The 26871-nt window shown below is 42.1% G+C and overlaps 2 protein-coding genes across 10 annotated transcripts in view; one reads left to right on the top strand and one right to left on the bottom strand.

The window, feature by feature from the left end:
• Nucleotides 1-26871, bottom strand: part of PDE12 (phosphodiesterase 12) — a 90327-nt gene that overhangs the window by 50383 nt on the left and 13073 nt on the right. For 3 of the 8 annotated variants that reach the window (XR_012431288.1, XM_065540811.1, XM_065540812.1), the window contains 2 exons: nucleotides 23517-23610; nucleotides 14354-14673 (listed from right to left, as the gene is read on the bottom strand). The exons of 1 other annotated variant lie outside the window; for it this stretch is intronic. Coding sequence is in view for 5 of the 7 variants with exons in the window: in XM_065540811.1 (XP_065396883.1) it covers nucleotides 14511-14673; nucleotides 23517-23610 (257 nt within the window). In the remaining 2 variants the exon portion in view is untranslated. Of the gene's footprint in view, nucleotides 1-14353; nucleotides 14674-23083; nucleotides 23615-26871 lie in introns of those variants that run through there. 4 more of the 8 variants (XM_065540818.2, XM_065540816.1, XM_065540815.2 and 1 more) reach the window with 4 other exon arrangements.
• Nucleotides 1356-26818, top strand: ARF4 (ARF GTPase 4). Of its 2 annotated transcripts, none has more exons than XM_045386013.2 (6): nucleotides 1356-1626; nucleotides 13430-13510; nucleotides 13884-13993; nucleotides 21195-21266; nucleotides 22839-22964; nucleotides 25887-26818. In XM_045386013.2, exons 1-6 carry the CDS (start codon nucleotides 1560-1562, stop codon nucleotides 25971-25973), a joined length of 543 nt encoding a protein of 180 aa, XP_045241948.1. In that variant the 5' UTR covers nucleotides 1356-1559; the 3' UTR covers nucleotides 25974-26818. The 2 variants fall into 2 exon arrangements, with proteins under 2 accessions (XP_045241948.1, XP_065396897.1); XM_065540825.2 differs by having other exon boundaries at nucleotides 1356-3764.

Raw genomic sequence — 26871 nt, 5'->3', positions numbered from 1 at the left:
ACCTCCGCCTCCCAGGTTCACGCCGTTCTCCTGCCTCAGCCTCCCGAAGAGCTGGGACCACAGGCGCCCGCCACCACGCCCGGCTAATGTATTCCGTTTTTAGTAGAGACGGGGTTTCATCGTGTTAGCCAGGATGGTCTGGATCTCCTGACCTCGTGATCCGCCCACCTCGGCCTCCCAAAGTGCTGGGATTACAAGCCTGAGCCTCTGTGCCTGGCCAGAAGTTTTTGCTTTTAATTGCCCAGGGCCACTCCTAAGAAACAACAGTCTCTGAAGGGTAGATAAGGTAGTGGTACCAAGAGAAGCGTTACTCAGCAAGCCTTCAAAAATACAAAAATAGCTTACTGTTTTTGAAAGTTTGCAAGTTTTTCTTATTCAACCCCATCCTATGGAAATATGCCAGTTGGAATAAGCAACTACAGAACCACAAAGGACGGCACTATTAGAAAAACAGATTAAATCTTTATCCTGGCAATGAGTCTAATAAATTAATCATTGTTGTGAATTTAAGAAGGTGTAGCAGGCCGGGCACGGTGAGCCACCGCGCCAGGCCTGATCAAGAGGCTTTCCACTTCCTCAACCTAAGGAGTAAGTCTTTCATGCTGCTTCTAGGAGAAAAAGTACAAGAAAAGCAAGACTTCCTCGTTGCCTTCTCTTTAAAAAGCAATAGCCGATGAACATGTCTTGGAGCGCTCTCGCCTTGATAGAATTAAAGATCTTCAGAATAACCTAGCGTGGTGGTCGAAGCGTCTCGCCTTAGCTCATTAGGATGCCACAGTTTCTCGGCCCACAAGTCGGCTTTTAACCACTTTTCTCCGCAAAAGGCCAGGCCGGTCTTCACGCGTTAACTAAGGCAAGCGTCTGGCCCCGTGTGAGAGACGTCTAAGTTCATGGCATCAGGGAATTCCCATCGCGCGTACCGTAATAGAAGACGGCGAGGTTCCTCACCTAACCCATAATGCTCAGCTCGCCTTTCCGGAAGCAAGTACTATCACCCCGACAATGCCTTTATCCGAGCGGAAGCGTCTCGTCCTGAGTCTGATTGGAAGTGACGAAGCGAGGTATTGTGGGACTTTGTCCGTCACCCAGTACGCATGTGCCCCAGCCGGCGTCTCCCGACTCTTGGAGCCACGTCCAGACGGTGGCGTCGTCGAGAGATGCACGTCAGCGAAACTGGCCAATCCCCTGAGCGCGCAAGCGCAGTGGCTTGGGCGCACCGGAAGCGCAGGGGGATGGGGAGGCGGTGACGCGATTCTGTCCGCGTTGGAGGGGCCGGGCCGCTGCTGGAGTCGCCGCGGCCGCCGCGTGACGTGGCACAGCCAGATCCTAAAGGCTAGAGCCGGAGCTGCCGCGCCAGTCGCCTAGCAGGTCCTCTACCGGCTTATTCCTGTGCCGGAGCTTCATCAGCACAGCGGCCAGCGAGACGGGCCTGCCTCCCCCTTTCTTCCTCCGCTCTTTCTCTTCCCTCTCTTTTAGTTTGCCTGGGAGCTTGAAAGGAGAAAGCACGGGGTCGCCCCAAACCCCTTCTGCTTCTGCCCATCACAAGTGCCACTACCGCCATGGGCCTCACTATCTCCTCCCTCTTCTCCCGACTATTTGGCAAGAAGCAGATGCGCATTTTGATGGGTGAGTGAAGGGCTGCGAGTCGAGGCGGGACCTGGGAAAGGCAGGATCTCTACAATTCAGGTGGCCTCTGGGCCTGTTTTTCTCTCCGCCCGCCGTGGTGGGGGAGGGGCGCCGGGTCGGGGGTCGGGAGGAATTCTTAAGGGGGAACAATGGAGCGGAGGGTGAGCGATCCCTCCCCAGATCTGTTGCCAGACGAGGCAGCGACAGGGTTTTGGGCAAGGTTTCTTCTTTCTGGACTTGACTTTTTCCCCTTGATCTTACTGAAAGCTGGACAACATTAGGCAGAGATGTGGGGAAAGCCAACTCTGGGAAGCAAACACTTGGCGAGGCCCTTTCTGGGGGTGCGATCTGCATACCTTCTTGCCCGGGTGTGGACAGCCGTCAGGGGGAAGGCAGAGCCACTCTAGCCTTTTCCTTCCCACTCTGCGCTTCGTGTACAGTCCCTGCACAGTCCGTTGGTATGTGAGCCAGCGGCCACCCGGAGCCTGGAGTCGCCCGGGGCAGGAAGTTGCGGTGGCCAGGGAGCACCCAAGGTTTCCTAAGAGTCTGGAGTCCTTCAGCGCCCACTTTGCTAAACTTGGCCTGCGCTGGATTCCCTTTCAAGTTTTTCCCTCCTTGTTAATCTCATTCTCCGAAAACCAAGCTTATCTTCTATTTCTTTGGCTATTTTCAAAAACTTTAAATGTATTTGGTTTGTTCTCCTAGGTTTTCAAACTTATTTAGCCGGCTTAAAGTCTAATGCAAAAAAAAAATTAGAAACGAATTTTTAAAAAATACCTGATAAATTTTCAGTAACTGAACTGAACAGAACATCATGACGCTGAATTTTAAGGTAGCCTTGTTAATAGTAACTACAATTTTTTAAAATTTCTTTTTAGAAAATTGACTTTTAAAAAACTGCTTTTTAGGGGGCGTGTTTTTGCTCAGCTAAGGGAGAAGGGCTGTCAGTTGGCTGATGTAAGCAACCGCTCCCGGTTACTGTGACCAGCCTACATCACAGCTGAGCTCCATGGACTAGAATAACGCTGAAAGAAGCCCCTCTAACTTTGAACGTTGAAACCTGTTGGTTCATTAGCTTGTGTTCTACCAGAGGAGGTTTTATTTTCTTTCTTCCTTTCTTTCCTTTTCTTTGTTTCGACGGAGTTTTGCTTTTGTCACCCAGGCTGGAGTGCAGTGGCGCAATCTCCGCTCACTGCAACCTCCACCTCCCGGGTTCAAGAGATTCTCCTGCCTCAGCCTCCCAAATAGCTGGGATTACAGGCATGCAACACCACGCCCGGCTAATTTTTTGTATTATTAGTAGAGACGGGGGTTTCACCATGTTGGCCAGTCTGGTCTCGAACTCCTGACCTCAGGTGATCCACCCACCCGGGCCTCCCAGGGTACTGGGATTACAGGCGTGAACCACCATGCCGGGCCGGAGGTTTTATTTTGGAACTGTACTACCATCGAAAGCTTTCAAACACAAGCTTCTGTAATATTTCAAGGTATATAAAGAGTAACAGTATATACATTGGCTCGTTTAATTTTCCTCAACTTATCGTATTTACATTTTGTGAAACAATTGTTTATGATTCATAAAGTGTTTTCTTTTTCAAAGTTTCTTAGATTTCCTTTGTCAAGAGAACAGAATTATTTTAGGAGGGCAAGCATATTTAAGTTAAGACTGAAAGTTGGCAGTCTGAAAAAGGATCGGAAGTTAATGGGAGGACTTTGGACTGCGATAAATGAATTTCCAGCCTGTTCTTTAAAGAGATTTAACAATATATGGTTGTGTTCCAGAACACGTAGTATATTGGTCTTTTTACTTAAGATTTATTGTAAATAAATTGCTATTTTTCGTTTCCTTAGTCTTTTGTGATTGATGAAAGTATCAGAGGGGCAAGGAAGATAGAAGTATGCTAGATTTGAAGAAAATGGGAGAGAAAAAATATTGAAGTTTCTGCATTTGTGCGGAGGATTTAGGAGTTACTTGTTTTGAATGTTTAACTCAGGCATGCTATTGTTTTGCACTTTAATTTTGGGATAATCAGTTTTCCTTGACTAAAAACACTTCAGTCACAAGATCAACATTTATGGTAACTCATCAAAGGAGGTATCAACGTACGAGGAAGATATGTGCATGAACAGGGAAAAAGGTGGTTTGGAAGTTTGATAATTCTTAATTTTTCTGTCTGGCTTTATGAGTGACTGACCGCAAAAATAATAGATCACTTTTTTTTTTCTACCCCATTCAACTGTTGGAATTATTGGTTAATGTTTTACATTAGTGTGCTTCTTTTTTCTTTATAAAGCTTAGATAAGATTCATGCCCTCCTGAGTCAGACTTTTTTCAGACTTTACCATTTTAAAGTATAAAGGAGATAGGAGTTAGCTGATGTCTCGGGTTTGCCAAACTACTGTGGAGAAGTTTTAAATTTAATTCCTACACCTGGTGTTCTTCCAAAAGTTCAAGTAACTTTAAAAGATGTTGGAAGTCAGCTTGTAGTTAACTGTAATTAAAAAACCAACACAGTGTATCAAATTTAACATAATCTGGACTATTGATTGACAGAAATTATGTACTAGTTATAAGGGGAAGTTACGCAAGTGATGGTATTGCCCATGCTGCTTGAGTTAGAAAGCAGCATAGACTCACACCTATAATCCCAGCACTTTGGGAGGCCAGGTTGGGAGGATTGCATTGAGGCCAGGAGTTTTTGACCAGCCTGGTCAATTTAGCAAGACCCCATCTCTATTTGAAAAAAAATAAAAATAAAGCAATAGCTTCTGTATTTAATTTAATTTAATTTTTTTTTTTTTTTTTTTTGAGATGGAGTTTCACTCTTGTCTGCCAGGCTGGAGTGCAGTATGGCACGATTTAGGCTCACTGCAACCTCTGCCTCCTGAGTATCTGGGATTACAAGCGCCTGCCACCAAGCCCGGCTAATGTTTGTGTTTTTAGTAGAGACGGGGTTTCACCATGTTGGCCAGGCTAGTCACAAACTCCTGACCTCAGGTGATCCACCTGCCTTGGCCTCCCAAAGTGCTGGAATTACAAACATGAGCCATCACACCCGGCCAGCTTCTGTATTTTGTATATATTTTTAAAATAATTATGTTTTTTTCCTTTTGAGTAGCTGAGACAACAAGGACATGCCATTCGACCTGCCTGGCTAATTTTTGAATTTTTTTGTAGCAAGAAGGTCTCACTATCTTGCCTATTCTTGGGCTGAAGCAATCCCCCCACCTTGGCCTCGAAAAGTGCTGGTGTTACAGGGTGAGCCACTGAGCCTGGCTGCATTGTCCTGTTTTTTTTTTTTTTTTTTTTTTTTGAGACGGAGTCTCGCTCTGTCACCCAGGCTGGAGTGCAGTGGCGCTATCTCGGCTCACTGCAAGCTCCGCCTCCCGGGTTTACGCCATTCTCCTGCCTCAGCCTCCCGAGTAGCTGGGACTACAGGCGCCCGCCACCTCACCCGGCTAGTTTTTTGTATTTTTTAGTAGAGACGGGGTTTCACCGTATTAGCCAGGCAGGTCTCGATCTCCTGACCTTGTGATCCGCCCGTCTCGGCCTCCCAAAGTGCTGGGATTACAGGCTTGAGCCACCGCGCCTGGCCTTTTCCTCCTGATTCTAAAAGTAGTATATGTTCCTTCTGTTACATTTAGAAAACAGGTAAAAGAATAAAGTGATAATTACCTATCTGTAATTCCACTATTCTGTCATATTTACTCTCAGCCTTATTTTTATTTTTATTTTTTGAGACAGGGTTTTGCTCTGTCAACCATACTCTGGGGCACATACAGGTGGCATGATCATAGCTCACTGTAGCCTTGAACTCCTGGATTCAAGCGATCCCTCCTACCTTAGGCTCTGGAGTAGCTAGGACTACAGGCACCACTATGCCCAGCTCATTTTTAAATTATTTTGTAGAGAATGGGGGTCTTGTTCTGTTGCTAGCTGATCTCAAACTCCTGGACTCAAGAGATCCTCCTGCCTCAACCTCCCAAAGTGCTGGGATTACAGGTGTAAGCCACCACACCTGGTACATGCTCAGTCAGCCTTTTAAGAGGAAGTTTTTGTTCCTCTAAAATTGTAGTTGTGATATTTAGTTTTGTGTCCTCTCTTTTTGATTTAGCTTATTACAAGCATTTTCTGAGGTTATTGGTTGAACATATAACTGCCAACCTTTGAAAAAACAGGCTCTTCTCATTATGTGAATATAGGAAATGGAAAAGGCAAAAATCCTGTTTCATGCCACTGGTTGATAGGTACAGCCATCCTTAGATGCACCCTTTTGCATTATTATAGTAGTGCAATAGGCTGTAAGAAACTTTGATAATTTGCTGCTAATTAACTGATAAAAATGCAGATGTTTCTCATCCGTGCATAGAAGCAGAACTTAAGTTCACATTTTTCCATATACCTGGTGGCCTCAGTTTCAGTTTGGATGGTCAAGCCTCTGATGAATTCGATAAAATATATTTGAGACAAAGTCTCAGTGTGTCACCCAGGCTCGAGTGCAGTGGTGCAATCTCCATTCCCTGCAACCTCCACCTCCCGGGTTCAAGCAATCCTCCTGCCTCAGTCTCTCGAGTAGCTGGCATTACAGGCCCCTGCCACCATGCCTGGCTAATGTTCATATTTTTAGTAGAGATAGGGTTTCACGATATTGGTCAAGCTGGTCTGGAACTCCTGACCTCAGGTGATCCACCTGCCTCACTCTCCCAAAATGCTGGGATTACAGGCGTGAGTCACCATGCCCAACCAAGATACAGTATGTCCACCAGAAAAACCTAAAGTCAGGATGGCAGTATGTAAATAGTATTTGAGGTCTCTGGCATCAGAACTAGGGTTTGTTGGTTCTGGCTTTTTAGAAATTTTTTTAAAAAATTGAGATATAATACATATACCATAAAATTTACCCTGTTAAAGTGTACAGTTCTGTGGGTTTTAGTATATGTATTGACAAAGTTGTGTAACCATCACCATTGTCTAATTCCAGAATTTTTCATCATCCCTCAACCTGATACCCATTAGTAGTAATTCCCATTCTCCCTTCTTCCCATCTTCTGGCAGCCAGTTATCTCTTTTCTGTTTCTATGGGTTAATCTATTCCAGACACTTCATTTAATGGAATCATGATTTATGGCCTCTTATGTCTGGCTTTTTTCACTTGGCATGATGTTTTGAAAGTTCATTCATAGTGGACGGGCGCAGTGGCTCACGCCTGTAATCCCAGCACTTTGGGAGGCCGAGGCGGGCAGATCACGAAGTCAGGAGTTCGAGACCAGCCTGTACAACATAGTGAAACCCTGTCTATTCTAAAAATACAAAAATTAGCTAGGTGTGGTGGCAGGCACTTGTAGTCCCAGCTACTCAGGAGGCCGAGGCACGAGAATCCCTTGAACCCGGGAGGCAGAGGTTGCAGTGAGCTGAGATTGTGCCATTGCATTCCAGCCTAGGCGACAGAGTGAGACTATCTCAAAAAAAAATAGGCCGGGCGCGGTGGCTCAAGCCTGTAATCCCAGCACTTTGGGAGGCCGAGACGGGCGGATCACAAGGTCAGGAGATTGAGACCATCCTGGCTAACATGGTGAAACCCCATCTCTACTAAAAATACAAAAAACTAGCCGGGCGAGGTGGCGGGCGCCTGTAGTCCCAGCTACTCCGGAGGCTGAGGCAGGAGAATGGCGTGAACCCGGGAGGCGGAGCTTGCAGTGAGCTGAGACCCGGCCACAGCACTCCAGCCTGGGCGACAGAGCGAGACTCGTCTCAAAAAAAAAAAGGAAAAGAAAAAAATTCATTCATATTATAGCGTATATTAGTCCTTCATTCTTCTCATTTTTTTCCTTTTCACAAAATTCACATAAGCATCTCATTTCTTTTGATGGCCAAATAGTAATTACATTGATGGATAAACCACATTTTATTTATTCATTCATCAGTTGATGAAAATTAGGTCATTTCCACTTTCTAGCTCTTCAACATTTATGAACAAGTTTTTGTGTGGGCATGTGTTTTAAATTCTTTGATAAATACTTAGGAGCGGAATTGTGTCATGGTAACTGTCTTGAACATTTTGAGGACCTGACAAACGTTTCCATTTTACATCCTCATTTACATCCCACTAGCAATGTATGAGGGTTCTAATTTCTCTGCAAGACTTAGGTTTTTAAATATCTGTTCTTCTTTTTCTGTGATTATGGGGGACATTTCTGGACATTAAATGTCTCATCTGTAAAATGAAAGGTTATTGTGAGGATTAAATTCCAAAAATGTATGGAATCACCTAGTACTATGCTTAGAATGCAGTAAATATTCAATTTTAAATTATTGTTTAAAATTATTATGCAGCGTGGGCACCATGGCAAGACCTCATCTCTACAAAAAAATTTTAAACATTAGCTGGGCATGGTGGCGTGCTCCTGTAGTCCCAGCTACTGGGGAGGCTGAGGTGAGAGGATTGCTGGAGCTTAGAAGTTTGAGGCTACAGTGAGCTGTGTTTGCACTACTGCATTCCAGGCTGGGTGACAGATCGAGACCCTGTCTCGAAAAAAAATGTATATATATATACACACACACACACTTAAAATAATGAAGGTATATTTCAAACTTGTAGATAATTTGAAAGATAAAGGAAAACATGAAAAATCTTTTTATCCATCTGAAAATACTCTTTTGTCTTTCCAGTCTTACTCCTTTCTGCAATATTTTTTTCTCCCTCAAAGTTGAGATCATTGGATCTAACTTTTTTTTTTTCCTTTTTTTGAGACAGAGTCTTGCTTTGTCGCCCAGGCTAGAGTGCAGTGGTGCTATCTCGGCTCACTGCAGACCCTGCCTCCCGGGTTCAAGCCATTTTCCTGCCTCAAGCCTCCCGAGTAGCTGGGATTACAGGCGCCTGCCACCGTGCCCAGCTAATTTTTTTATTTTTTAGTAGAGACGGGGTTTCACCATCTTGGGCAGCTGGTCTCGAACTCCTGACCTTATGATCCACCTACCTCGGCCTCCCAAAGTGCTGGGATTTCAGGCATGAGACGCCGTGCCTGGCCGGATCTAACTTCTTTAAAATATAAGTATTTCTTGCTGCCCTAATTATGGGCAAAGGTTTGTTTTGTGGGGATTTTTTTGTTTGTTTTTCTGAGACCGAGTCTCGCTCTGTTGCCCAGGCTGGAGTGCAGTGGTGCCGTCTGGGCTCACTGCAACCTCCACCTCCCGGGTTCAAGCTATTCTCCTGCCTCAGCCTCCCAAGTAGCTGGGATTACAGGCACCCACCACCATGCCTAGCTAATTTTTGCATTTTTAGTAAAGATGAGTTTCACCATGTTGGCCAGGCTGGTTGCGAACTGCTGACCATGTGATCCGCCCACTTCAGCCTCCCACAGTGTTGGGATTACAGGCGTGAGCCACGGCGCCTGGACTTGTTTGAGACGGGGTCTTGCTCTGTTGTTCAGGCTGAGGTGCAGTGGTGCGATCATGACTCACTGCAGACTCGATCCCCTGGGCTCAAGGGATCCTCCTTCTTCAGCTTCCCATGTAGCTGGGAATATAGATGCACACCACCCTAATTTTTTGTTTGACACAGGGTCTCAACTTTGTTGCCCAGGCTGAAGCACAGTGGTGTGGTCACAGCTCACTGCAGCCTTGACCTCCTGGGGTCAAGTGATCCTCCCATCTCAGCCTCCCCCAGTAGCTGGGACTTCAGGCATGTGCCATTACACCTGGCCAAATTTTTCTTTTTTTTTTGAGATGTAGTTTTGCTCTTGTTGCCCAGGTTGGAGTGTAATGGCGCGATCTCGGCTCACTGCGACCTCCGCCTTTCAGGTTCAAGGGATCCTCCTGCCTCAGCCTCCCGAGTAGCTGGGATTACTGGCATGCGCCACCACACCCAGCTAATTTTGTATTTTTAGTAGAGACGGGGTTTCTCCATGTTGGTCAGGCTGGTCTCAAACTCCTGACCTCAGGCAATTCACCCTTCTCGGCCTCCCAAAGTGCTGGGATTACAGGTATGAGCCACCATGCCCCACTCACACCTGGCAAAGTTTTGTATTTTTTGTAGAGACAGGGTTTTGCCATGTTGCCCAGGCTGGTCACAAACTCCTGAGCTCAGGCGATCCACCTGCCTCAGCCTTCCAACGTGCTGGGATTACAGGTGTGAGCCACCATGCACAGCTTCCCAGCTAATTTAATTTTTCTTTTTTTAAAAGATGGATCTCGCTCTGTTGACCAGGCTGGTTTCCAACTCCTGGGCTCAAGCGATCCGCCTGCCTCCGCCTCCCAAAGTGCTAGGATTACAGGCGCGAGTGACTGCCTGGCCAGCAAAGATTTCTGAGGTAGTTTTCCTGCTATATTAACACTTTGGTCAAAGTGCAGGTCTAGTTAAGGAGAACAAGTATTATTCTAGTACATCTTTCAGTACAGTTGCTTGTTTCTGGACACGAAGGGGAGGGAGGACATTGCTGGGCTATACAGATTAGTCTTATCTTGGCTAGTTGAAAATTGGTAATAGTTTTCATTTTGTGGAGAAATTTCACTGCCAAATATTGCACCATTAAGGAAATACATAAGAAATGACTAAAGTGGCTCGAAGTTGTTGGACCAATATGTTTTTGAGCAAAGAACTGTAAGTTTTAAGTGACGACGGTATATGTTTAATTTGTGCATTAAAGCTTAGAAATAGCTTTTTAAAAAACTCTTAGTTTGCATTTATATAGCATTGTTATTTTTGATACAACTGCATAAGATACATTCTGTGTTGCTGTGAGCCATTAAACTGTTGTCTTGTAATTTATATTTAGAAAATAATTTGTGGATGCTTAAAAGTCATTGTGGGTAAATTATTTTTCCCCTGGAATTCTGGGGTGACCTAGAAATGGTTGCATGATTTTGTAAACACTTCCCTTTTTGAAAAAGTAAAATGAGTATATAAAATACTATATATTTAAAGCCCTCAAGGAGTCATCTTCAAAAAGATATATCAGGAAATGTAAACAGCCCAACATTTTAATTAAAAAAATCTACTTGGACAATTTTTTTCTCTTTTCATAAAAGTAATACATGTTTTTTGGGTAAAAAAAATTCCTATCAGTAGAGGAGCAAGGAAACAATTATTCATATAAGCACATATAAAACCTATTAAAAGAAAATTTGGAGTACCTACATGCTTTTGTATAATTTAAAATAATATAATCATGATTTGTCTTGGATTTCTTCCATTCTTTGTCAATATTTTTGGATTTACTTTTTTTTTTTGAGACCGAGTTCCGCTCTTGTTGCCCAGGCTGGAGTGCAATGGCATGATCTTGGCTCACTGCAACATTCGCCTCCTGGGTTCAAGCGATTCTCCTGCCTCAGCCTCCAGAGTAGCTGGGATTACAGGCATGTGCCACCACATCCAGCTAATTTTTGTATTTTTAGTAGAGACAGGGTTTCACCATGTTGGCCAGGCTGGTCTCAAACTCCTGACCTCAGGTGATCCACCCACCACAGCCTCCCAAAGTGCTGGGATTACAGGCATGAGCCATGGCGCCAGGCCTTACATTGTTTTTAATTGGCAGTCTGAGGTCCAGTTGGACCTCTGGTGGTAACTGGCAGGTACCATAGTTTTGTGTGTGTGCGTGTGTGTGTGTGTTTCCTAATCAGCGTCTGTTTCATTTCTGACTTGGCTGAATCATATTTGAACTTAAAGGTTAATTTTAGTTAACTTAAAAATCTGATGCTTTCAACAGACAGCTTTGTTGAACCATTTAAAGATCCAGTTGTTTTTTGCCACCCCCCCTTTGTTTTATATCTTGTTACTAAAGATGCCAAACTTAATAGCTCCTTTTTATGTATTTTTTAGAATTACGTTTTCTGATCTTTTTGATACTGTTCCGTACTCAAAAAATAAAACACTTGTGTAACAGTTGGCTTTTATTATTATGCTCATGAATGAGGGCTTGATGTGGGCTGATCACACTGACTAGTATTTGGGAAGAAATAAACCTGTATCCCAGTACGAAGTGGGGAACAGGGTTTTACGGGACAAAGGAATAAAAGGCTTGAGTCTCCAAAAAGAATTTAAAGTTATTGTTGGTAGGGTACAGAGCAGAAAGGGTTGTTAAGAGGGTGGAAGGAATCGGAATTGCCTGTAGCCTTCAATTCTGTTTTGGACTAACTGATAAAAGATAGACTTACTTGCATAGGAATGTAAATTAGATAAGTGAGATAATTTCAGCTCTTTTTTTAACTTACTAGCATTGCTTTTATGTGCTAAGTCATGCTTTGATTTAAATATTAAGAAAGTGTCCTTGCTTAAATCAATACTCAATTGAATTGATATAAAAATCTGTGATAAATCCAGGTAGCCAGATACGATATCCTAAGAACAATGATAAATTCAATGAGGTTATTAGATATTGATCTTTCATTTGTGAGGGCTTTAACAAACACTGCAGAATATTCAGGTTTTGAGAGATTCATACTTACAAGCATTTAATTTGTTCTTCACTGTCACCCTAATAAAGAGGTATAGCCTCTTGTTCTAGTGTGGATTTTTTTTCACAAGCAAACACATTCCTCCCTACTTGTACTTCTGCCTCAAATGAATCATTTTAAGAATTTAGGTCGGGCACAGTGGCTCACACCTGTAATCCCAGCAGTTTGGGAGGCTGTGGTGGGCAGATCAAGACCAGCTTGGCCAACATGGTGAAACCCCGTCTCTACTGAAAATACAAATTAGCTGGGGTGTGGTGGCACGTGCCTGTAATCCCAGTTATTCGGGAAGCTGAGGTAGGAGAATTGCTTGAACCTGGGACATGGAGGTTGCAGTGAGCTGAGATCATGCCATTGCACGCCAGCCTTGGTGACAGAGTGATACTCTGTCTCAACAACAACAACAACAAAAATTTAGATATTACTTAATATTGTAGATGAATGTGATAGGGCCATTTTTATAACACAGGTTAATCAGACTTTGGTTTTCATTTTGGCACATTTAATGTTGAAATGGATTTAAGCAGGGGTAAAATTGGCTTCATCTTCTTTTATTATCATTATAAGGTCACTAGGACATAGTTATAGAAGGTCACTAGAACATAGTTACACCACTAGGACATAGTTATACCAGTGTATTTTTACCCCTTAGCATCAAAATCTGTTACCCAAATTGTACTCTGTAAATAAGAGAAAATATTTTTACAAATCTTAAGATAATTCTTTATTGAGTTTTGTGTTCTCTGAATCAACTTCTAATCTGTGTTTTAAAAAATGGTAGTATGGCTGGGCACGGTGGCTCACGCTTATAATCCCAGCACTTTGGGAGGCCCAGACTGGCAGATCACTTGAGGCCAGGAGTTTGAGACCATCCTGGCCAACATGGTGAAACCCCATCTCTACAAAAAATACAAAAATTAGCTGGGCGTGGTGCTGGGCGCCTGGACAACAGAGCAAGAGTATGTCCCCCCCCTCCTCTGCCCCCCCGCAAAAATGCTGGTAGTTCATAGAATAAAGTCTTGAATTGGAAGAGATCTTAGATGATCTGATCCAGTCCCTTTATTTATGGCTAATTTCTCTTTCCTCAGTGTCCTAAAGTCACTCAAATAGTTTGTGGCAAAGCTAGAGATTAGAGCCTAAGTCAGCTATATACTCGTTTCCTTTTACTAGTACATGCTGTCTCTCTTGGTCTAGAAAGAAGAATGGAAAGGCTTTCTGTAGGAAGTGTTGCCTTTGGGAATCAGAAATAAGATCATTTCATTTAGACAACTTCTACTTTTGACTTATACTGTAAAATTATTTCTTGGAGTGTGCTTTTGGTCTGGATTTTAAATCTATAATGTCTTCTTCTAGTTGGATTGGATGCTGCTGGCAAGACAACCATTCTGTATAAACTGAAGTTAGGGGAGATAGTCACCACCATTCCTACTATTGGTAAGAAAGTTTACAGATGACTTTATATCATGATGATATGTTGTAAAGTGAAATATATACAGTCTCGTTTTGAGACTGTCTTTTTGTTAAGCATGTTGATTATCTTAGAAGTACTTTTAAAACAGGCCGGGTGTGGTGGCTCATGCCTGTAATCCCAGCACTTTGGGAGGCCGAGGTGGGTGGATCGCTTGAGTCCAGGAGTTCAAGACCAGCCTGCATAACATATTGAGTCCTTGTCTCTGTTGATGTTTAGGTTTAAATATATTTTTTTAAATAAAAAGAAGTACTTTTAAAACACTAAGAAAATTCCACAATAAAAGGTTTTATTTTCTTAATGACGCCGCACAGCGGTCATTTTTGTTTTTCTTTGTAGGTTTTAACGTGGAAACAGTAGAATATAAGAACATTTGTTTCACAGTATGGGATGTTGGTGGTCAAGATAGAATTAGGCCTCTCTGGAAGCATTACTTCCAGAATACCCAGGTAAGGGATACTATATGTTTTTATAACTTTTCTCTGTGGGTTTCATGCTCTAAAGTTTATGTTAGTATCTAGTATTTACTTGGATATTGGTGTTTACTATGAGTTGGCATTTGTCTTATCACCACTTCTACATTCTTCAGTGGACTCTCACGTATGCCTCGAAGGCTAACTTATATAGGGTGGAAGAGTTGTAAAGCAATTACGGTAAGTGTTTGGAAGATGGGGTGGGTGCTGGTGTACTTCTCAAGAATGAATTAGGTCTCGTATCCATAGTTCTTTGCTTTCCATCTTAGTTTAGAAAGTAAGGTCTGTATAAACTGTCATTGTAGTTTCTGATGAATGTAAGACAATTGATAGTCCTTTGTTTAGCTCAGTTACTTGTTTACTTTATTAAATACATTAGCCGGGCGCGGTGGCTCAAGCCTGTAATCCCAGCACTTTGGGAGGCCGAGGCGGGCGGATCACGAGGTCAGGAGATCGAGACCATCCTGGCTGACACGGTGAAACCCCGTCTCTACTAAGAAATACAAAAAACTAGCTGGGCGAGGTGGCGGGCGCCTGTAGTCCCAGCTACTAGGGAGGCTGAGGCAGGAGAATGGCGTAGACCCGGGAGGCGGAGCTTGCAGTGAGCTGAGATCCGGCCACTGCACTCCAGCGTGGGCGGCAGAGCGAGACTCCGTCTCAAAAAAAAAAAATACATTAAGGTCAGTTCGCTGCATTGATTTGTAAGATATTTTTATATTGCCACATAGTGTGTATATATAATACTGGCATGGAAGAGACTTTAGTGAGTGATCCTATAGAACAAGAGTTCTCAAATTTGGGGGTGGCACTTAAGAGTCACATGGGGAACTTTAAAAATCCCAAGACCTAGATCATCCCCTAGACCACTTGAATCAGAATCTCAGGGGATAATCCAGGTACAGTAGTGTTTCTTAAACTGTAATAATGCATATCAATCACTTGGGTATTTGTTAAAAATACACATTAATTCCGTAGGTCCTGGCTAAGGCCTGAGATTCTGTATTTCTAGCAAGTTCTTGGGTTGTGCTGATACTACTGGTCTGGTATCTTACACAACAGCACTATTGACATTTTGGGCTGGGTTATTCTTTGTTGTTGGGTATGGGGAGGGCTCTCTATGCATTGTAGGTTGTTTAGTGGCATCCTTGTCCTCTACCCACTAGATGGCAATAGCAGTTCCCCTCAATTAGCAGCCAAAAATCTCTCCACACCTGCAAAATATCCCGTGGAGCAAAATTGTCCCCTGCTGAGAACCACCGTTCTAATCTAACTCTCTTACATATGAGGAAACTGAAACTTGTAATGACTTACCCAAGACAGGAGAGTTTCTTCTTACTCTTCCTTTGTTTAACCTGGTCCCACCTCAATTGTTTTTTCTACCACCCAAGGAATTTGTCAGTTTTTGTTTACTACTTGGTAATTATTTTTTAACTGGATATCACTGCCACTTTATATGTTTAAGATTTGCAATGTCATCTTGTTATCCAGCTCTTAAAATATTGCATACAAGTGGGGTTTATTGCCATCAGGTGGCAGTGAATACCTTAGGTGAGTGGCTGGGACAACCAGGTTTACATAGTATGTCATATTAAATAAGTGGTATACTTTTTTATTTAAAAATGAGAATGTTTAGGCCAGGTGCAGTGGCTCACGCCTGTAATCCCAGCACTTTAGGAGGCTGAGGTGGGCAGATCACGAGGTCAGGAGTTCGGGACCAGCCTGACCAACACAGTGAAACCCTGTCTTTACTAAAAATACAAAAATTAGCCAGGCATGGTGGCGTGCACCTGTAATCCCAGCTACTCAGGAGGCTGAGGCAGAATTGCTTGAACCCGGGAGGTGGAGGTTGTGGTGAGCGGAGGTTGCACCATTGTACTCCAGCCTGGGTGACTGGGTGACAGAGCATGACTCTGTCTCAAAAAAAAAAAACAAAAAAAAAAACAAAAAAAGAATGTTTATGGTCATCAATATACAGCTATGACTAGAAAAGATATTTGATACAGAGGCACATGCTTTAAAAAGCTTCATTATGGAAAATGTTAAATACAAGGTGAACGTTGCTTATCCGAAATTCTTGGGACCAGAAACCACTGTTTCTGATCTCAAAATTTTGGAATATTTGCATTGTACCCAGTTGAGCATCCTAAATCCAGAAATCCAAAATCTGATATACTGCAGGGAGTTTTTCCTTTGTCATGTTGGTGCTCAGAAAGTTTTGCATTTGGATTTTTGGATTAAGGAAACTCAATCTGTATACATAAAAGTAGAGAGAATAGCATAATAAACTCACATGTATATATAATGCAGCTTCAGTTAACAGGATATAACCAGTGCTGTGTTATTTGATATTCATCTCTAATGTGCTCTACCCTCTGGACTGTTTTTTAATTTTTTTTTGAGATGGAGTTCTCGTTCTGTCACTCAGGCTAGAGTGCAGCGGTGCAATCTTGGCTCACTGCAGCCTCCGCCTCCCGGGTTCAAGTGATTCTCCTGCCTCAGCCTCCCAAGTAGCTGGGACTTCAGGCATGCGCCACCACACCTGGCTAATTTTGTATGTTTAGTAGAGATGGGGTTTCACCATGTTAGCCAGGCTGGTCTTGATCTCCTGACCTCATGTGATCCCCCTGCCTAGGCCTCCCAAAGTGCTGGGATTACAGGCATGAGCTACCACACCTGGCCAATATATTTTGAAGAGTTAGATATGAAGTAAAACCTTGCTAATCCTTAAGCCTAATAATTCTTGACCAAGGGTAACCCTGGGTTTATCCCTAGATTTCTTTAGAATGCTTTGTAATTTACTTTGCGTTCTTAATTTGAGATTAGACCCAATTCTGGCCTCTTTGGACCACCTTAGAATTAAAAGTCCAAGTACTACTTCCCAGGGAGTTCATGCTAGCTGGGGAAAGCTTTATGTGTTACCTGATAGAATCAAAGCTGAGCTCTTAGCTTGCATTCCCAGCATTACTGATCAGTTCTTCTAGCTATAAAATTTAAAAGAAACTATAGCTTTAACCATGTTTCTAACCTATACTAACAAACCATGGCATAGTGTGTAGTAAATTCCTCTTATTAGATAATTCCAACTAATTTGCCATTCTAAATAATTAAGCAAATATTTGGCTTTTAAAATAATCTCATAGCAGCTGGGCTTATCTGTAGAATCCTAGCTTTTCTTCATTCTTGATTCTAGGCTGTTCCAGGAAGAAAATAATTAGGGATTAATTCCTAAAATAATTCTCCTTCTCAATGTTACTTTGGGACTGATAGCATTATTTGCGTTTTAAAACAAATAAAGGCTGGGTGCAGTGGCTTATGCCTGTATTCTCAGCACTTTGGGAGGCTGAGGCGGGAGGATCGCTTGAGCTCAGGAGTTTGAGGCCAGCCTGGGGAACATAGCAAGACCCTGTCTTTACATCAAAAAAAAAAAAAAAAAAAAAGAATAAAAATGGAAAGTTGGTAGTCAAGATAAAATTAGGTCCCTTTTAAGGGCATTACCTCTTGTAAAGGATAGGTTTCAGGACCGGGTACTATGGCTTGTGCCTGAAACACCAACACTTTGGGAGGCCATAACAGGAGGATCACTTGAGGCCAGTAATAGTTCAAGACTAGTCCAGGCAACAGAGTGAAACCCTGTCTCTACCAAAAAAAAAAAAAAAAGATTACCTGGGCATGGTGGCATGCTCCTGTAGTCCCAGCTACTTGAGAGGCTGAGGTGGGAGGACCACCTGAACACAGGAGGTGGAGGCCCAAGTGAGCTATGATTGTGCCTCTGTACTCCTTGCCTTTTTTTTGAAAAAAATGGAAGGTTTGGTTCTAAAAAGGAGTAGCTTTTGAAATATGAAAAGGAAGAGACAGATTTGGTAAATAAATGCCTGTGATAAGCCAAGCACAATGATAGCTCTTTTCTCTTTGACTGCATTTAATCTTTAACAAGCTTATGAAGTTAGTAGTATTTTTATTTTATTTAGACAAGGCATATTCAAGGATTAGGTAATATTATAACAAGTAGTGTAAGATTTGAATTTGAGTCTGTGTTTCCAAGCATCAAACATTATTTTTTGTTTTTGAGATGGGGTCTTTCTCTGTTGCCCAGGCTAGAGTGCAGTGGCACTATCGTGGTTCAGTGCAGCTTCAGTCAACCTCCTGGGCTCAAGTGATCCTCCCTTCTCAGCTTTCTAAGTAGTTAGGACTATAGACACGTGCCACTACGCCCTACTAAAATTTTAATTTTTTTCGTAGAGACAGTGTCTTACTCTGCCCAGGCTGATCTTGAACTCCTGACCTCACGTGATCCTCCCACCTCAGCCTCCCAAAGTGGTGGGATTAGAGGTGCCATGCCAGCCAAAAGGTTTTTCAAAGGATAGATATTTAAAGTGATGGTTTTCCAGGTGGTGTAGATGCAATGTAAAATAAGATAAAAAAGTTATTGGCCGGGCGCGGTGGCTCACACCTGTAATCCCAGCACTTTGGGAGGCCGAGGCAGGCGGAACATGAGGTCAGGGGATCAAGACCATCCTGGCGAACACGGTGAAACCCCGTCTCTACTGAAAATACAAAAAAAATTAGCCGGGCATGGTGGCAGGCGCCTATAGTCCCAGCTTCTAGGGAGGCCGAGGCAGGAGAATGGTGTTAATCCGGGAGGCGGCAGAGCTTGCAGTGAGCGGAGATCACGCCACTGCACTCCAGCCTGGGTGACAGAGCGAGACTCCGTCTCAAAAAAAAAAAAAAAAAAAAAAAAAAATTAAGTTATGGTTTCCAACAGAGATAAAGGAAATGGACTTATAATTTGCTAAAACAAAGGAAATTGTCGTTAAGTGGATGTAAAATAAGTGTTAGATACCCCTGGAGAGCCCAGTACTGTGATAATCCTGAGAGGTAAATAGAAAATGATGTAGGATGGGGGTGGGCACGGTGGCTCATACCTGTAATCCCAGCACTTTGGGAGGCCAAGGCAGGTGGATCACCTGAGGTCAAGAGTTCAAGACCAACCTGGCCAACATAGTAAAATCCCGTCTCTACTAAAAATACAAAAATTAGCCAGGTGTAATGGTGGCCACCTGTAATCCCAGCTACTCAGGAGGCTGAGGCAGAATTGCTTAAACCTGGGAGGAGGGGTTTGCAGTGAGCTGAGATGGCACCACTGAACTCCAGCCTGGGCAACAGAGCGAGACTCTCTCAAAAAAAAAAGATGTAGTATAGTCCTTTGCCTTCCGTGAATGTTAATCTAGTTACTTTTTTTTTTTTTTTTGAGATGTAGTTTGCCCTTGTCGCCCAGGCTGGAGTGCAATGGCACAATCTCGGCTCACTGCAGCCTTCGCCTGCCGAGTAGCTGGGATTACAGGCGTGCCACCATGCCTGGCTAATTTTTGTATATTTAGTAGAGATGAGGCTTCACCAGGCTTGTCTCAAACTCCTAATCTCAGGTGATCCACCTGCCTCGGCCTCCCAGAATAGTGGGATTACAGGTGAAAGCCACCGCACCCAGCCTAGTTACTTAAATAAATCAGTAGTACAAGACAATCTGTGATAAGTGACATGATCAAAAGTACTTTCGGGGTCAGGGTTTATCTTTTTTCCTTTTTATTATTTTTATTATTTTATTATTTTTATTTTTGCTCCCTTTTTCTAACTGAAAATTCTGTAATTTCCCATTTGAAAGTTTTTAGAAAAAGAGTTCAACTAATTGCTTCCTAATTCCTTCCATTTCTCTTGTAGTATAGAATTCTAATAATGGGCCAGGTGCCATGGCTCATGCCTGTAATCCCAACACTTTGGGAGGCCCAGATGGGTGGATCACTTGAGTCCAGGAGTTTAAGACCACATGGGCAACATGGTGAAACCCCATCTCTACAAAAAATAGAAAAATTAGCCAGGTGTGGTGGCACGCACCTGTAGTCCCAGCCACTTGGGAGGCTGAGGTGGGAGGATCATTTGAGCCCAGGAGGTCAAGGCTGCAGTGAGCCAAGATTACGCCACTGTGCTCCTAGGCAACAGAGTTGGGACCCTGTCTGAAAAGAAGGTAATATTTCTATCTCTGAGAATTGATACTACCTTCTTTTTTTTTAAAGAATGTCTTAATCAAGTAAATCTCTCTCTCTCTCTCTCTTCCTCTTTCCCTCCCTCCCTCCCTTCCTTCCTTTCTCTTTCTTCTTTTCAAGAGATACGGTTTTGCCATATTGTCCTGGCTGGCCTCAAACGGCTGGGCTCCAATGATTCTCCTGCCTTGGCTTCCCAAAGTGCTGGGATTACAGGAGTGAGCCACTGCGCCCAATCTTGGAGTTTTCTTGCTATCTTTTTCTTAAGATGTCCTCCTGATTCTAGAGTTGGCAGGCAGCATTCTGGAGAAAGTTAATTTTTTCCTTCCATGATAAAGCAGATGAAAACTGTAGTGCACCCACTCCCGCTATCCCACCCCCCTTTTATTACACTCTGTACATGCCTTTGATACAATAAGCTAATTCAGTTAGTAAATTCATGGTTTTATTTGTTTGTTTGTTTTTTGAAATAGGGGCTCTCTCTGCCACCCAGGCTGCAGTGCAGTGGCGTGATCTCAGCCCCCTGCAACCTCCATCTCTTGGGCTCAAGTGATCCCTCCCACCTCAGTCTCTCAGATAGCTGGGACTACAGGAGTGCACCACCACGCCTGGCTAATTTTTGTATTTTTTTGTAGAGATAGGCTTTCGCCATGTTGCCCAGGCTGGTCTCCAAATCCTGAGTTCAAGCGATTTCAGGCCTGATCCCTTGACTGCCTCGGCCTCCCAAAGTGCTGGGATTACAGGATGAGCCACCATGCCTGGCCAAATTCACAATTCTTTAGGATCCTTGATTTGTTATTTTTCTTTTTGTTCCTACTTTGTGGCTATTTTGGTACCTGCACTTAAATGTGAGAGTACAGAGGGAAGAGGGGAAAATAGATACAATTTATTCTTAGGGTAGTTGAGAAAAGTAGTTAATTGGTGAAGAATAAAAAGTTTTTAGATTTGAAATAGCACTAATAAATTAAACTTACAAATAGTTCTCAAATAAGCTTTTAGCATTACAGCTTTAAGTTCTTACTTTTAATGAGATATTTTCTTCCTAATGTCTAACCATTGGTACCATTTTGCTGCCTACACTTCTGTTTCATATAGAGAATGTCATTTAACTGTTAAAATTTACTGAAACAATTTTTCCCCAGGGACTTATTTTTGTGGTAGACAGCAATGATCGTGAAAGAATTCAGGAAGTAGCAGATGAGCTGCAGAAAATGGTAAGAATATACTTTAAATTTATTATTATGATTAGTTTACACAAGTGGATTTGGGGGGCTAGAAATAAACTTAAGAAACTCTATTATCCACAGGTTCTTAATGTACTTCAAAATCTCTTATAGAGCATTTTGAAAAACACATGGAAGAGTACTTCAGTAAATTGGGAGGAAGGGCAGAGCAGCTTTTTTTTTTTTTTTTTTAGAATGCCTCATGGGTAATCTTGATGCCTTTCTCTGGCTGAGGATATCTGATTTAGCTCAGTCCCTTATTTTACAGGTACCAAATCTATAGTGCTATAGCAGTTTTGACCCTAGGAATCTTGATTCAAATGTTTTGTTCCCAAGGTCATCGGTTCCATTTTCTCTATGCTGTGCCAATAATTATTTCAGAAATGTTTTTTAATAGTAACCATTTAAGGATAAGGAATTTCTTCTGAAAGTAGAGACAAACGTTTGGTTCACAGTGGCATTTTGCAGCCTTGCCATATATTGGATTTCATGTGTTTGTGGTGTTAAATGTACTAAATGGAGGAAGACTGCTGAGAATCCTTGTCATGATTTTAAACTTGTAGCCATAAAATATTTACTGAAATGAAATTTTAATTATCATTCATTCCTCCTAAGACTAGAGGGCAGTTTGTAAAACCGTTGTGCCAGTATATGTGTAACTAAGTCATTGTTGGATTTTTGCCTGAGTCAAATGTCACCAGCTTTCCCTCTTAAAAAAAAAAAAAAAAAAGAAAAACTGTTAAGACGTACTTCACATACTATAAATGTTATCCTTTTAAAATGTGCATATCAGTGGCTTTTAGTATACAGAGTTGTACAACCGTCACCACAATCTAATACTAGAAAATTTTCATCACCCCCAAAGAAATCTTGGAACCATCAGTAGTCACTCCCATTTCCTTCCTCCTACACCACACTCCCAGCCTCTGACAGCCACTAATTACTCTGTCTCTATACAGTCACCTATTCTGGACATTCATATAAATGAAAACATACAATGTGTTCTTTTGTGACTGACTTTTTTCACTTAGCGTAATTTTTCAGGGTTCATCTATATTGTATCATGCACCAGTACAACTTCTGTTCTTGGTACTTTTTTTTGTATTTTTCATGATACTGCCAACGCCCAGATAATTGTGTTATTGTCCCACTGTTGTTGGAAAGGATAGAAGTCTGAAAAGAATCATCATCTGAGTACTTCTGCTACTAAGTACCATAAGATCCTACCATAAACATTTTATTCCCATATGTGTTTCTTGCCCTTATCAGTCCTGACAATGGGTGATCATGAAGGCTGAATGATGAGTGATTTGCTTTAATGGGGTGTAGAATGATTGACTTGAAAAACAGTTCTGTCTTACTTGAAGGCATATGATTGTTTGCTCTGGATTTAAAAACTGAAGGATATGAGACTTCAGTTGTTAAGAGTGAACTTTGTGTAGAGAAATTAGGTTAATGTTTAATAGTATATTTAATGCTGAGTAAAGCATATATAGGAAGACAGTTAGTTTCAAAACTCAGATTCCGGTTGGTAGTTGCTAATGCCTTACCTTTTATTTCCAGCTTCTGGTAGATGAGTTGAGAGATGCAGTGCTACTGCTTTTTGCAAACAAACAAGATTTGCCAAATGCTATGGCCATCAGTGAAATGACAGATAAACTAGGGCTTCAGTCTCTTCGTAACAGAACAGTAAGTATTTGGAGGTTGATATTAACCTCTTGACTATTAAGACTTACTAGGATAGTTGTGTAAGCTAGTATTCAGTTTAAACATTTATTATCTCCTTTGGACAAATAATAAGCACATCATTTATTTAAAAATATGGTAATAAACTTTAAATACCTTTATTTCATTTTTGTAAAGATATAGAAAACTGCTGTAGAATAGGTCTAAAGATTATTGATAGTCTATTTTTTCTTTTTTTTTTTTGGAAGGGGGAGGTAGAAGGAACGGAAAGAAGATTATCGATAGTCTTAATTTTAATTTTGTATCTTTTAAATAACCCTACAGCAAATATTTTGAAATCTGGCTCTCTTACTAAGGATCCAGTAATGTTTGTTTGCTTGTTTCAAAAGTGGAGATGGGGGGCTGGGCACTGTGGCTCATGCTTGTAATCCAACACTTTGGGAGGCCTAGGCGGGCGGATCATCTGAGATCGGGAGTTTGAGACCAGCCTGACCAACATGGAGAAACCCTGTCTCTACTAAACATACACAATTAGCCGGGTATGGTGGCACACACCTGTAATCGCAGCTACTCCAGAAGGCTGAGGCAGGAGAATCGCTTGAACCCGGGAGGTGAAGGTTGCGGTGAGTCGCGATCGCGCCACTGCACTCTAGCTTGGGCAACAAGAGCGAAATTCGGTCTCAAAAAAAGTGTAGATGGGGTCTCACTTTGTTGCTAGGCTGGTCTTGAACTCCTGGACTCAAGCAATCCTCCCACTATCTCAGCCTACCAAAGCGCTGGGATTCCAGCCATGGTGCCCAGCCTTGTCTGCTTGTTAACAGCTTATGGAGGAGACCAGGTACCACGGCTCACACCTGCAATCCCAACACTTTGGGAAGCCAAGGCAGGAGGATTGCTTGAGGCCAGGAGTTCGAAACCAGCCCAGGCAACAAAGTGAAACCCTATCTCTACAAAAATAAAAATTAGCTGTGTGTGGTGGCATGCGTCTTTAGTCCCAGTTACTTGGGAGGCTGAGGTGGGAGGACTGTTCGAACCCAGAAGTTGGAGGCTGCAGAGAGCTGTGATTGTGCCCACTGCACCCCAGCCTGGGTGACAGAGCAAGACTGTTTCTTTAAAAAAAAAAATTATACTTCTCTAAAATTGCTTGTTATTTTAGATCAGTGATTCAGTGATGGAGATAAATTATCAGAAACTTAGTGTCATAGGCTTTTTACAGTAGTTTTGCATTAACCTGTAAATAAGGCAAATACTATGGCTGTGGTAAAAAATGAAACAACAAAGAACCTATTGCAGGCTGGGCGCAGTGGCTCATGCCTATAATCCCAGCACTTTGGGAGGCCTAGGCGGGTGGATCACGAGGTCAGGAATTCAAGATCAGCATGGCCAAGATAATGAAACCCCGTCTCTACTAAAAACTACAAAAAAAATGAGGTGTGGTGGCAGGCATCTGCAATCCCAGCTACTCTGGAGGCTGAGGCAGGAGCATCACTTGAACCTGGGCGGCAGAGGTTGCAATGAGCCGAGATCGTGCCACTGCACTCCAGCCTGGGTGACAGAGTGAGACTCTGTCTCAAAAAAAGAAAAAGAAAAAGAACCTGTTGCCTGTTTGAGGTATCTCAGGCTGATTTGAAGAACATAAACTGGGCCAGGTGTGGTGGCTCACACCTACCTGTAATCCCAGCACTTTAGAAGGGGAAGGTGGGCGGATCACTTGAGACCAGGAGTTTAAGACCAGCCTGGGCAAACATGGTAAAACCCTGTCTCTACTAAAAATACAAAAATTAGCTGGGCGTGGTGGTGCATGCCTGTAACCCCAGCTACTTGTGAGGCTGAAGGCACGAGAATGTCTTGAGCCTGTGAGGCGGAGGTTGTAGTGAACTGAGATTATGCCACTGCACTCCAGCCTGGGCAACAGAGTGAGTACTCTGCCTCAAAACAATCAATCAATCAGTAAATAAGCAAGCAACACTAACTGTAAATAATACAAGTTTTCCATGCTGTGAAGGTATGAATTTGAGCCTTTCCCCAGCCTCCTAGGTTACTGAGATATGGTAGTCAAATAATTGGCATCATGGTATACCTGCAGTGGCCTTGCAGCGTTAAACTGGTCAAAAAAATTAATAAAAGTAAACTATATCTTAAATGTAAATTGTCTTCTAGGTTTTTTTTTTTGATACTTTCACACAGTTAGTAGAGATAAGATTCATTACCATCTAAAAACAAGAACTTTTTGGAATGCATGAGACTAAAGATAGTGAAATTATCTGAAAAGCCTGCCTTTAAAATATCAACAAACCCTACTCTTTCAAAAATTGCCTTTTTGAGTTTAGTTTTATGGGAAACGAGAGTTATAAAAACCAGATGGATAGTTTATTAGTTACTAATTTCCCCATGATTTCTCTTTTCAGATTAAGTGGTAGAAAGTTTACTAAAAGGGAACCAAAAACTAGTACTGAAAAAAAACCTGAATGACTGAGGGGGGAAAATCTGGTCTAAATATAATGAATAGGTAGAAGTAGCTTGATTGATTGATTGATTGAGACGGAGTCTCACTCTGTCGCCCAGGCTAGAGTGCAGTGGCACAACCTCAGCTCACTGCAACCTCCAGAATAGGTAGAAGCAGCTTTATTTTTTAAAAAATAATCTAAAAAGGTAGAGACAAGGTCTCACTATGTTGCCCAGGCTGGTCTCGAACTATAAGCTCGAGGATCACTAGCTCAAGTGATCCTCCCATCTCCGCCTCCCAAAGTGCTGGGATTTATAGGTGCGAGCCACCACACCCAGCCATAAGTAGCTTTAAATATGGTAGAGTTTTGTGAGAAGCAAGAGGTGTGAGAAGACTCTTAAGTTTGATTAAGACAGTTTAAACACTGGTGTTATATATTAACTTTGTTAATGAAGTATTTTCTTGTCTTTTCTTTACAGTGGTATGTTCAAGCCACTTGTGCAACACAAGGAACTGGTCTGTATGAAGGACTTGACTGGCTGTCAAATGAGCTTTCAAAACGTTAAATGAAACTGGATATCTAACCAAGGACATGTTTGATAAAATTGGCCTAGGCTTGTTACAACAAAATTAGTTTGTATCTTGGTTATTAAACAGTATCTGGGACTCGTTTGGGCAGAATATTATTTTGTTGCCAATTATTGTTTACCAAGTATAATGTTGCTATTTAGCAATTGTGCTTGGTTTTAAAGAAATTCTCCTTGGGAAAAAAGTATCCTTTTTAAATTTTACTTCCCATAAGTGTAAATGCCTGGACATAGCTATTGTGAAACCTTTAAATAAATTGGTTTGAGTGCTTTTTAAGCCCCAGATAAATAATGTTTTAAAGTTATCCCCTTGCTACTTTACTGATACCTTTATCATTCCTGAGACAGTCTGCTAATTTAAAAATGTAGCATTCCATTTGTATTTATTTCTCTCTCTTGCCAAAAAGATTTTCTAATACTGCTTGTACCAGCCACAGAAAGATCCAAAACACTACTCAGCTCTCTTGCACTGAGGAAATTTTTTCCCCCTACATTGACTCCTGGCCTACATCAGCTAAACTTATACCTTGGTGGGGTTTGGATTTGATAGCTAATTAGTTCTGTGCTGGCTGCAAAGAATTGAGATTTAGATGGTTTTAAATACTCAGCAGATTGTCTTCCTTTATATTGTGTCTTTTTTATGTTGCATGTTGCTTTTGTTATCAGCCTGATTTTTTGCTCAGTATATGAGAGTTCTGCTATGTTTTGTTTATTGAGCAGACATACCTTCATTAAGAGTTTTTGGAAAACTCATCAAATTTGATGAATACATTTTCTGCATAACCCATTTGGAATTATTCCTAATAAAATGAAAAAATACGTAATTGTGTTTGTTCTTTTTGAGTCTTGAAGGTATTTGAAATGTATTTTCTATTTA

The sequence above is a fragment of the Macaca fascicularis genome, chromosome 2 (genome assembly GCF_037993035.2).
Source record: "Macaca fascicularis isolate 582-1 chromosome 2, T2T-MFA8v1.1".
Lineage (NCBI taxonomy): Eukaryota > Metazoa > Chordata > Mammalia > Primates > Cercopithecidae > Macaca > Macaca fascicularis.
The sequence above is the reverse complement of the archived record's forward strand: the minus strand, read 5'-3'. Positions and strand labels throughout refer to the sequence as shown.

Excerpts from the sequence above, each read along its gene's own strand:
- ARF4 (XM_045386013.2), top strand. The coding sequence starts at position 1,560 with ATGGGCCTCACTATCTCCTCCCTCTTCTCCCGACTATTTGGCAAGAAG. Across the intron at positions 1,627-13,429 it reads GCAGATGCGCATTTTGATGG|TTGGATTGGATGCTGCTGGC; the intron begins GTGAGTGAAGGG and ends GTCTTCTTCTAG. Across the intron at positions 22,965-25,886 it reads AGTCTCTTCGTAACAGAACA|TGGTATGTTCAAGCCACTTG; the intron begins GTAAGTATTTGG and ends TTTTCTTTACAG.